This window comes from Halyomorpha halys, unplaced genomic scaffold (genome assembly GCF_000696795.3).
Source record: "Halyomorpha halys isolate HHAL.00 unplaced genomic scaffold, Hhal_1.1 Scaffold6.1, whole genome shotgun sequence".
NCBI classification, from domain to species: domain Eukaryota; kingdom Metazoa; phylum Arthropoda; class Insecta; order Hemiptera; family Pentatomidae; genus Halyomorpha; species Halyomorpha halys.
The window spans coordinates 1,748,670-1,761,324 of NW_027111275.1; the positions used below are offsets into that span (position 1 = coordinate 1,748,670).

General features: G+C 31.0%; 1 protein-coding gene across 2 annotated transcripts in view; it reads left to right on the top strand.

Annotated features, from left to right (window-relative positions):
- Positions 1-11,888, top strand: part of LOC106692831 (transcriptional repressor scratch 2-like) — a 253,511-nt gene extending 241,623 nt beyond the window's left edge. For both annotated transcript variants that reach the window (XM_067049300.1, XM_067049301.1), the window contains exon 2: positions 6,178-11,888. In XM_067049300.1, coding sequence (XP_066905401.1) covers positions 6,178-7,178 — 1,001 coding nt within the window. In that variant the 3' untranslated portion in view covers positions 7,179-11,888. The remainder of the gene's footprint in view (positions 1-6,177) is intronic.
- Positions 11,889-12,655: the final 767 nt, after the last annotated feature.

Sequence of the window (12,655 nt, forward strand, 5' to 3'; positions counted from 1 at the left end):
ATTATGATTAGAATTTGTTAAAATGTGAATTACTATGGGATGCGCAGTGGCACGGTGGTAAGGCACGATGCTACTAACTCTACGGACGCAGGTCGAACCCTGCTAGGCAGAAAATCGTTTTCTGTTACACTGTAGCCGTGAGTCAACCTTGTGGGTTCTGGAGCCTTCCTAGGGTCTCTTCAGCATCATATATTGGGTACACTTAATTGGGTAAAAATCTGGCGGTTGAGCATAATTCTGACTAAATTACTTCCTTGCACAACCGTTGGTCTAGTAACAGTACTAATACAATACCTTACAAAGTACTAAAGCCTCAGGGGTCAGCCCTTCAAGGGTTTTAGCGGTACAGATTTTAATTTTTTTTTAATACAATGATATATTTCTGCCTTTATATCTTTTTGGGGACGTTTTCATTAAAATAAAAGAATCATTTTGACCTGTTTATATCTGATAAATTTTGGTACTGCTGGATATGTATTATTAATTTCAAATATTGTATTTTTACGAAACCATAAGCTTCATATGATAAGTGACTTTGCCAAAAATAAATGCCAAATAGTTTCTGAAATGGGGGCGAATGGTTGTATTTTTTTTTTTATTCGTTGTATATTGTATGTATTTATTTTGAAATATTATACAAAACATAATATATAGAGAGTAGAAGAGTTAAATTTTTTCATTGTTCGATTACAAAGGTACATCATTGAAAATTATGAACCATTTGTTACCAACTGCCCAAGTTCTAACTAAATATTTACGTGTTAAAACGTTGAGATAAACTAATTGCAATGCTTCTTCGCAAAATTTAAATTTTTTAATAGCTATTTAGTCAAACTGTGAATTTATCAAAATCGGCTTAGTAGTCTAAGGTTACAAAGTATACATCTTTCTTGGTAAGATGTAAAAGCTGCTATTTTCTGAGCTTTAAACTGGAACTTTCAATAACCATCTCACAAATAACAGTGACCATTCATTTACTTGATGTAGCTTAAAAATAATAGACATTACTCGATCATTTTAATTGACATTTGTTAAATAGTAATAAAGTTTATTTTAATTTAACTTGACGCTTAGATTTTCGTACCGTAATGGAATGGTACATTAAAAAATCACAAATGAAGGATTTTCATTTATTTATTTTTTTTTATATAAGGCTACCAACCTAAACAAAAAACTAATTATAAGCAGTAAAATCTGTAAAACGTCGGTCTTCAATTTTTTTTTTTTGTTGATAGATATTATTTATATATTTATGTTATAAATATTTTGGAAAATGGAAGAACACGAACATATCCAAATAATTATGTCGAAATGTAAGGCTACTGTGTACTAAGCCACTTTTGGTTTAGGCCAAATAACAACCCATATAATATGTCCGTAATTACTAATAATTATTAATCTTTAGCTATAAGTCAGTGAGATAATTATTGAATAATTTTAAGGTAGTCAATAAAAATAAGAACAATTATACTCAATTCACCACTGTGCTCTTTGCCTTTTTAATATTAATCTACTTTTTTTCCAAATATTACTACGTACATTATATAACTACATAGCGATAAATATATTTGGACATACACCTCATAGGTCTTTAAAAAAACTTACTACTAATAACATTAGAAGGGAAACATAAATTAAAATAAAATTCAATCATAATGTGAAAAATGAAAGAATAAATTAAGTTTGTGGGTTTAATTTCTTTTGTAACAAGACTGCTAGCATTAATTAATTTCATGGATTGTTGTGTAAACTATTCATACTTTTTAAATGTTACGCTACTAAAGTTTATCAACAAGTTTAATTGAAATAAAAGGTTCTATATTAAAAAATATTCTCAGACTTTAATTTAAAGTACAGAAGAACAACACAAACTCTTTGAAACATGATAACACTATATTTATATTTCGAGTGAAATGTATGAATAGAATTTAATAACATTTTGAAACATGATAAAATCAAATCAAATCTAAAAACAATTTCAAATTCGTAGAATTTATTAAAATCAGCTTGCAAAAACAATTCTGAGAATATTTGAAAGGCTGAAATAAAGGAGTTCTTTGTTTCTTGTTTCCCTATTAACTTCAAAATAAAAAAAAAATGCTTTTACGATGAAATATAAATTGTTTCTAATAAAATATCCAACATAATTTTATTTACTTTCAGATATTTAATTTAGCCTTTTGTTCTGTATATATATTTTATAACATTTATTTGATTCGTCAATTAAAAATGATTTGAAATAGTACAGTATCTGTAACACTAACCTGGTATATAACTATAATATTTAGTAATATTGCTTCAACCTATTTTTTTTCGCACACAATTTAAAAATCACCAAAATTTTATGAAGGGCGCACTAGAAGTAATTAACAACATAAATAAAGTTAAGATTTCTCTGATAATAGTCAAATTATGTTTTCCTTGAATATACTTTGGACTTAAAAAGTTTTGTTTTGTAAATATGAGACTAGTTTTAAATACAGTACTGGTAGGAATCAATAGTCCGATTAATTCCATAAACATTATTGTGAAAGGAAAAAAACAAACTGGTTATTATTGTCGTTTTTAGTAACTATTGACCACAATTCAAAAAATAAAACAAGTAAAATAGTTAAATAAAAAAGTAATTGTAATAAATATGCAGACCTAAAAAGTGAAAAAGCTACAAAATTAAATTAATTTATCTTTGCTCCAAAACTCCTTAAATCTTTGTTTATTCCTACCCTTTCTTTTTATTGTTACTTAACTACTATCAATATTTATTGGATATCCTTTGTGCAATTTTTCTATAATCATGAACTTTAAAGATCCTAAATACAATAAACCCTCCATACAACAGAGAATTATTTATAACTCAATTAAGTAGAGTTTTTTCTCGTTTAATGGCGCTCTTTTCATTGCGTCATTATTTCACTGAAACATTCAGGTTTGGCGGTCACTTTGATTTAAACAGAATGGTGTTAAAATATGAAGTATCTTTAAATAAAAAAGTTATAAATTTATTTCTGATACAACTTAGTCTAATTTGTAAATCGTATTTTTACTACGATGATATTACTTAAATATTAATATTACAGGGGATCATAGGGACGGAATAACTTTGCTAGATTCAGACTCGGAAAAAAATAATTAAATCCCCCGCCGGGGGCCCCTCGAAATTGGATCCAATTAATAGCCCATCGCTAAGAGACCTCCGATCAATTAATCTCAGTTGAAAGTTTTCAAAAGACCCGAGGAGATCCGCCCTCTTTAAATACAAAATCTTTTTAATTTTCTCTTTCCTTTATGGATTCCCTTCAGCGGGAGAGAGGGTGAGATGGGGAGGAAAAACATCAAATTTTCATAACGTTAATGAACCAATCCATCACTCCGAGGGTTGAACATATCTAGCAAACATTTTAGAAGATATAATTTATTTTTAAAAAGTGATTAAAACTCTGAGCCCTAAAATAAATATTTCTATTTTTTTGTATGCCCTGTGTGTGTACACAGCTATAAAATTATTAAAATGGTATTTTTATGTAAGTAAATTCGTTTTATAAGTGTTTAACTCAATTTTTGAGTCATTTCATTGAATAAATATTCCGGTTCACGTCGTTTTCCAAGAATTATTTCATTTATATTTTTTTAAATATTAATTCGAATATTGGTATTGACAAACAGCTGTTGTCAATAGAAACTAGTGGAAAGTTTCTTGCCGGAGTGGGAATGATATGTGTTGGAATATGGAATAAATCCTAGTTTATTAGAGTTTATTTTCCAGAGTCCATATATATATATATATTTTTTTTTTTTTTTTCACAACTTCCCTCCCTGTGAAAAAAAGTTAGTAAGTACGAAATATAATATAAAGTTATATTTAATTGCTTAGCCCTTGTCTTATCCGGAGGTATTTTAAGGTGGAATAACCAGAATGCATATATAAGAATTGCGTGAGCTAATTACATCCTCGTGAGAAACCTATTTATAGAGAGACATTGGCTTCTGCCTCCTTATTTTAAAAATGTAATATTAGACAAAATACATAAAAAACTAAACATATACATTCATGGAGAAATAAATTTATACACGTTATGCTAACAACTGTGTGCAGTTAGTAAAAAAATAAAATAAATATCTTGAGTTGTACTGTAGTAGTTTGAAATCAATTGATACTAGGATAATATAGAAAGAATATTTTTTTTTATTTTAATACCAACGGATATTTGTATTTAAAGGTTGCTAAAAATTTATGGGAAACATTCAGTTAATAAACTTCAATACGGTTCGGCATTAAACTTTTTTTTTGTTTTACGAGGTATAATACGATTGAATTCAAACAAAGGACTCCATGGGGAGGAGTTATAAGCATCCATTCAAAATGTTATTGCTACGGAAATGTTCAAACTTTCACGGAGGTGATTAAAACATTTCTAGTAACAACTATAAATTAATATTAATCAAAAAGCATACTGAATCAGTGAGGACGGTCCTAGCGAAGGAGCGAAAGCATGGGGTCATTGGTCCCATTTAAGGGAGGTTTTTCAGAAAGTATGGTCTGATTAATAGCTACCTGTTGTTATAACATACGAACTGCAAAAAAAAGCAACTTTAGTCTCCCCCAAAAAATTTAATATCTCATTCAGATTGCATAGAATGAAGATATTCATAGCTCTGCTTTTTGTTACTGTCTTCATAGCAACAGTGTCTTGTTCAAATTAAAAATTTGCCTTTTGATTTGAGAAAGGAGAAATCACCTTGCGGGATATCTAAGAATGAAGGTGATTCGTGTGGTTTGAAGTAGGTGTAGCAACTTTATTCTACATCGTCTAGTGCAGTTGAGTGACAATTATCTGGCATGCAATGATTTATTAACTAAACAATATGGATAGTAAAATAAACAATAATATTTAAAATGAAGACCAAAGAGAAATTTCAAGTTTGATATTAATAAAATAAAGTAAAAATATCATAATTTACGATCTGATATCGAAAAGATGAATAAACAAAATAAATTGAAATATATAAATAATAAAAAACATTCCTACCAATCAACGTTTATTTTAGTTTAACTATTCCAGAAACATGAATAAAATAACAATAGAAAATAGCATAATATGATTTAATATATTTTTTATTATTTTAAAATCTCAATGTATTTACTTCTTCTTATTGGAAATATATAACGGGAATCATGTATTATTTATTCTTAGCTCGGTAATAGCTTAGAACATAAATACATTTTTTTTCCTACCTACACCTGCATGCCCTCTGCACACGCATTGTTTATACCTGAGAGAATGGCACCGCCGCGATATGTGTTAAATCCGGAAAATTGTTGATGTTCACTGGTAATTAATTATAAAAATAATTTAATTGCACGAAAGCAACAACTTGCACAAATATGAATGTAAATTGTAGATAATTTTCTCATTTTCATTCGGATAAAAATTGATCATCGATAAGAAACTGTCGATGACAAAATTTGCCAAAAACAAAAAAATATAAAGAAACTTTAGATTGGTATTCAGAAAAAAAAATAAATTGTGAGACATTACAAACCTTTAATTACGTGCCCTAAAACACCATTTCACTGAAACAATATCATATTTTGAGGGCCGATATTAACTTTTGAAATTCTATTGAAATAAGCATTCCAAACAAAATTGTACTTTTCTTTTCAATTTATTATAGTGCTACATTAAGTTTTTGTTGTTTTAGATTAATTTGTTTTTACAAAGCAATAACATATCAATAAAATGCTGTAGGAGGTACGACTGGTTTATCTTGTTTGTTGGTATAATAACGAAAACCGACACAAGCCGTATTGTTTTACCTTAATGCTGAACAAGAGCATCAGTATATAGCAATAATTCACTGTTGAAGTTAAAATGAAATATAAAAAACAAATAAACTACACAGTTTTATTAAGGCGAATAACGGGCCTGAGTAGTTGGGAACAAGGGACATGCCTCAGCCAAGGTTTTTACGGTCTAGTTTATTTCACGTTCTTCGATTAATAGGTTCAAGTATTTCTAAAAATTAGAACCCATGAGATAACGGAATGAGAAATGCATTTTCAACAAGAATGTACTTAGACTTAATCTTTAAAACTTAGAAACAAATAGTATTATAAAAAGTAATAAAAGTGTTTATATCGTTATTCTTTTGTTTTAATTTTGATTTATTATGTTGTAGGTTATATAGAAGAGGACTACATGAGGGGTGACAGAGGTTCGAACGAGGTGAGCTGTCACGACGGGGGCATTCCTATCTTCAGGCTGCGGAGCGTCGAGGAGACAGAGGCGGCCCACGACCTCCTGGAGCTGAGCCGCTCGCTGCCACCACTACCTGCCCCCGGTGTCACCCCGCACTACTCACTGCCCCAGGAGCCCCTCTACACTCACAGCGCCCAGCCGGTCTACCACTGCTGCGAGGAGGTCCAACATCCCACCAGCCAACCCCCACTCACACCTCCAAACTCAGAGTATTCTTCCGATGCCGAGAACAATAACCCCAACCAGGCCCCTAGTTCTGGACCCAACCTCCAGCCTGCCGTCTATACCTACGATGCCCTTCTAGTCACTGACGGCAGGTCCAAGAACCGAAAAGAGCGGAAGACGACGGGAAAAGTGGCTCCACTCAGTCCCATCTCTTCAGACGACGGTGTGACGACCGAAGCAGAAGAAAACCCCTGTGACAAAGGTGGACGTTACGTCTGCTCTGAGTGTGGTAAGAAGTACGCGACCTCCTCAAACCTGTCGAGGCACAAACAGACCCACAGAAGCCTGGACTCCCAGTCGGCTAAGAAATGTGTGACCTGTGGCAAGGCTTACGTGAGTATGCCGGCCCTCGCAATGCACCTACTGACGCACAAGCTATCACACGCTTGCGGAGTCTGCGGGAAGCTGTTCTCGAGGCCTTGGCTACTCCAGGGACACCTCCGCTCACACACTGGAGAGAAGCCCTACGGATGCGCTCACTGCGGGAAGGCCTTCGCAGACCGGTCCAACCTGAGGGCACACATGCAAACCCACTCGGCTGACAAGAACTACCAGTGCAACAGGTGCCATAAGACCTTCGCCCTCAAGTCCTACCTCAACAAGCATCTCGAGTCAGCCTGCATCAAAGAGGAACAAGAAGGAGTCGATGTCACTGTAGTGTTCGAAAATGTCCGGTCGAGTTTGCAGGTTCAGTAGCAGCAAAGGGACTTCTCTGTGATACAATTCGCAAAGAGAGGTACACACCAATGAAGGAAGACATTCGTGATATTATATGCAATATGGACGATTCACACACCAAAGTGGACAGTGATATACAAAAACAACTACAAATAAATATATATTATATGTACTATATTATATATAATAATTATATATATAAGTATATAAATATCTGTTTTAACAATATTGATTCATTAATACTAGACGGAAAAACATGAGAAATTTCAAACATCCATTTGAACAACCATTATTATGTCTTTTCGTCTTTATCCGAGCAACGATAGAATTAGATTATAAATAGTACTTGATAATATTCATAGAACTATCCAATTAATTTTTATAAATGATATATATTTAAATGGATATATATTAAATACCAGTTTTGATATTTGTCAATACATAACGTAATCGTTTAGCCTATTGACCTGCTCAAAAAATTTGTTTGTTGTAATAAGCAGAAATACTCATATTTATCTAATTAAAAGAGATTATTTAAAGAATACGGATATGTCGGTATAATATTTTATAGACTGGGGTTAATAACTGAGAAATAAAGTTTATATAGCTATAGGTATTTTTGGATATGATATGTGAGTATATATTCCTACAATACTGTGTATCTAGGCATTAAAATATAGCACTTGTAATAATGCTACAATAATTTTCGAATAAGTTTACAGCATATTATTATTTAGTGGCTTAACTTTCCAAACACCATTTTATTTGTAGGTGAAAATTGATCTTGCCTAGATCTTTTATAACGGGTCTGCATTCCTTTTCAAGTATTGAAAGAAAAACGTGATTACTGGTTTTTAAAAAGTATAAGAGTAAATAGGCTATTGAAAATAGTCCCTATATCATTGGCAAGGGAATATAATCAAGGGATGTGTGAAAGTATGTTAAAGATTGATTGTATTTTAATATAATTTGATTATACTAGTCATTACAAGCCTAAATTAACCTGAGTAATTGTAAATAGGATTTTTAAAAATTGATGAATATATTTTTGTTCTTTCCATGTGAAACAATTTTCTGCTTAAAGAAGTGTGATTGAATGTAATTTAAGTACTGTACATAGGTAATTAACTACTCCCAATAATTCTATCTATAAGCCTAAAGAGCCACACGTCCCAAACTTCTGTTTAGATGTTTATATTTATAGTGATAATTTTGTGAGACATAAATCTGTAAAGTACGTGTTATCAAATGTTTTAAGAAAAAAAAACGACCAATTAGAGTGTTTTTGACAGATGTTAATTAATGTTTATACTTAGTTCAATTGTGAACATGTTAAGTCCTAGTGCCCGTTGGGGGCCGGGCTTTAAACATAGTGTTGAAATTATTTTGCTGGTGAATGTATAGTTGGCCTTAACTTAGTTTTTGTTTGTCAAAAAGCCTATGAACAGTTGTGAAAAAGAATCTAGTCCTTAGCTCATACTTTGAGTGCTTAATGTTGTTGGATGAGGAAAGTGCTGCGATTGTCGAATACAAAATAAAACATTGTATTAGATGCATATCTATACATATGTATGCATACAATTGTACGAATGCATATATATCTGTATTGAATTTCAAGAAGGTTTACGCTTAATATTATTAAAGGAAATAGTTGTCAAAGTATGAGCTTTTTAGAGTGCAATGGAAAAAAAATGTATAAAAATAAAAATTTTTATTGTTTTGTAATGCTAGTCATATAAATATTAAAACTACCAAAGAAAAAGAAAAATTATTTCTGATATTTTAAGGATGACCCTTCTCCTTGAAAAAAAAAATACCAATAAACAAAAAAAGTCGCTTAAAACTTATGATCCATGGCATTTTTTGGTAGACTGGTAGAAAAAGCTTTATAAGGACCAAGTTTTTACAACCATTGGGGTACACTGAGGCCGATCGGAAAGTAGGGCATGATTCGAAGGATTATCGTCTATATAAAAAAAAAACATTAAAAGGAAATGATTTAAATCGTAAAAGTATTCATTATTTCTTGGTAAAAATTTAAAAGGGTGGGCTCACATTGGACTTTAGTTGCAAACCTAGCTGAGTGTTATGTAATGTATAGCTGAAATGGATAAAAGATCTCATAAGGAATGAGAACTATTTCCTGAAATCCATAAGTACTGTATTTTCTCTTTGCTCAACCCTCAACCTGAGACACAAATCTTTCATTCATTAAAAGTGATATCGCCATAAAAAATACAATTATGATTACATAAGGTAGTAAAATATGCCTTCAGCTTATTTTATGAGGTTTTTACTATAATTTTGAGTTTTAGTTGGAAAATAAACATGTTGTTCGTTTATTCCGATATTTTTTTAGATTTATGATACTTGATTTATGGAATTTTTTTTCGGTTGGCCCTATAGACCTTGTCGATTTCTGAACCAGCCTTTTCAACACTTGCCTGTTTTGGGCTACTGCATGCAGCTCTTTCGCCTTTTTGTTGATTGTGACTTCCCAGGTGGTCTATTGCCTATAATAATAACTTTTATTTATTCTGGGATTGATACCTTTAGAATAGCATACAGGCGTCAGCATTAGGTTTCAGAGCCTTAGAGTGAAATAAAAAATAAGAATAAAATTATAAAACATAATAAAATAATTAATTTGAAAAGTTTAGTATGAACAAAAATAATTAACACAATATATAAAATAAGAATAGAACAAAGAAAGTAAACCCATATGTAATATCATAAAACATAAGATGACAAACACTTGATAATAAATAATGGAAAACAAAAATGATAAAAATCAAATGCCATTAAATTAAAAATGAAAAGATATAATTTCTGCTAATAAACATATTTACAAGAATAAACTAAATTCTGAAACATTAAGTACAGAAAATATATAAACTTTGTTTGAAACATTCAATTGTTATTCTTCCGGAATTTGGTGGACAGAAAGTGGTAGAAGATACGTAATTTGAAGGTTGGGAGGGTATTAGAACTACGAATGAAGGAGAGAATAGAATTCCATAGGGATGAGGAAAGATCTTCCAAAGGTTGCGATTCGATGGGCAGTTACATATTAGTATAAAGGCCGTGAGCGGGTATTGCGGGACTGCACTGAGGATTTAAATTGAAGGATATCAGAGATGTACGATGGACAGCGGGATTGGATAACTTCGTAGAGGAAGGAAGTAAGAAAATATTTACGACGGAAGGAGGCATTCATTACTGTGAGAGGCGTCCTGATGGATTGCTTCGAGCCACGTGACTCCCCCCCTCCACCCATTTTAAAGTCCTTGCCTTCATATCATGAGATATTGACTGATCAGTCATGCAGTTTACTGTTATTTTTTCTCCTCCATCTATTAATGTTCTGATCCCAGATAGCTTATGTAAGTGAATGCAGAACTGCCCGTTCAAACCACTCGATTCTGCTTTTAAGAGTACCTCTCAGACCCCAGGTCTCGCAGCCGTATTACAGAGCTGGCTTTATCATAGCATTGTACACCGTTAACTTCAGATTTTTAGATTTTTCGAAATTTCAGTACTCCTGATAGACTAAAATCCTAAAACAAATTCAAAGAGAGTAAATAGATAAATAAAAATCCAATTTGGAACTTATATAATAATAGATTAAAAACACTGATTCGGTACTAGATAGATTATTAATTTATGATAACTTATAAGTAAACAATTCTTCACAGCCCGATGGTTACAAATAAATTATTAGAATCGAATCAAATTTGCTGAGAGACCAACTACACCATTCTTACTCATTATAAAAAATTATAATCGATTCTGGAAATTGAAAAAAAAAATCGATATTTAAAATAGTACAAATTCTCAAGATGTAAAGAAAGTTCTAATAATCAAGACGACCTGTAATAATAATTAACGCTTTTTTAAAACTATCCGTAATATTGACTGCCCAATTAGAAAACAAAATATATTAAATAATATTATCAAAATATAATTTTTGGAGCTGTTTACTGGATATTTTGCAATATTATTGAGTATTTTAAATAACTAGATGTATGCATTCCATTAAATATGAGAAATTCCATAGCAGTTAAAATTACATTGGTGACAGGTATAGGGTTAGTAAAATAAATTAATTTAGCTACTCATTTTCCTTTATCTCATATTTTTATCATCTATGTTTTTATTTTTACATTGAATATGTGAGCCCATTCTTGAAAATGCACATGATTTGTCCGGCCACGTCCATAAACCCAGTGTTCACGCGCTTAATTTTCAACAACAAAAAAATTAAATTTAAAACAAAAAGCTTTTAAATATAAAATTTCCTATAAGTTATAGCGGTTCCACGCTTGCCATTTCGCTAATAAGACTTAGATGTCATATATATTCTCTCCATTTAATATGCTGTGAAATAATGTACTTTATAATGTAACGCGATTATATAGGATTATATACACATAAGTATTTATAAAATTAACTAATAAATATGAAAAAAAGGAAGCATGATATATTTTACAATGAATTATACTGTCCATTTGTTAAAATGATAATATTTGCATGCAGAATAGTTGGTCGGTAGGATTTTATTTAACAAAATAAACAAAAGAAAAAAAAAAGTTTTATATAATAGAAATAAACAACGAAAGCCATGGATCATCATTTCTTGAACTAAGAACGATAATATTATGGGTGTGATAAAAAAGGTGAACTGGAAATATGTCGAGGAGGTGGTTAGTAATAATTGGCAATAAAATAGCAATATATTGTAATGTAATGTTTGTTTATTGTGTGTACATTTATTTATTCCCGTCCCCTCCTTCCTGGGTTTGATAATTTCAGTAATTATGAAATTTTGGTAGACCACACTGAAAATCGTATAAGCTGAAAGGTGTTATTACGTTCATTTGTCGGATAATAAATTAAATAAATTCTAATGAGCAAAACTTTTAGAGCCATAAATCAGTGGATAGGATTTGATACAAAAAAATACATCTCACATCAACAGCTGAAGAGTCAACTACAACACTCCGAGAGAACTATGCATTACTCCAAAATATCTAAGAGCGTACTAAAGGAAAAGGAGGCAACGTCCAGCTTTTTTTTTTTTAAATAACCTCTTATCTCTTTCTTTCACTTTTACTACACGTAAGCGTTTAAAAAAAGCCTTGATGAAATAATTTAATAATTTCTATAATTCTGGATATTTTCACTCCAACAACTAGATGATTGGGCTCACCTTTTATTTGTGTCAAATTTACAGTCAAACCTAAAGTTAAAAATAACTAATTATATCTTAATATTGACCCTCTTTGAGGTACTCTTCAAAGAGTAGTTTCATCGTTTACACATTAATAATAATTAGCTTACACATTAATAATAATTAGCTTACACATTAATAATAATTAGCTCTCGAAATTTTGTTAAAATAATGAACAATAAACAAAAATGAATTAAGTAATACATTAATACTAAAATTTAATGAATTAAAAATAGGTTTTTGACAATTTCTGCAATTAAAACAA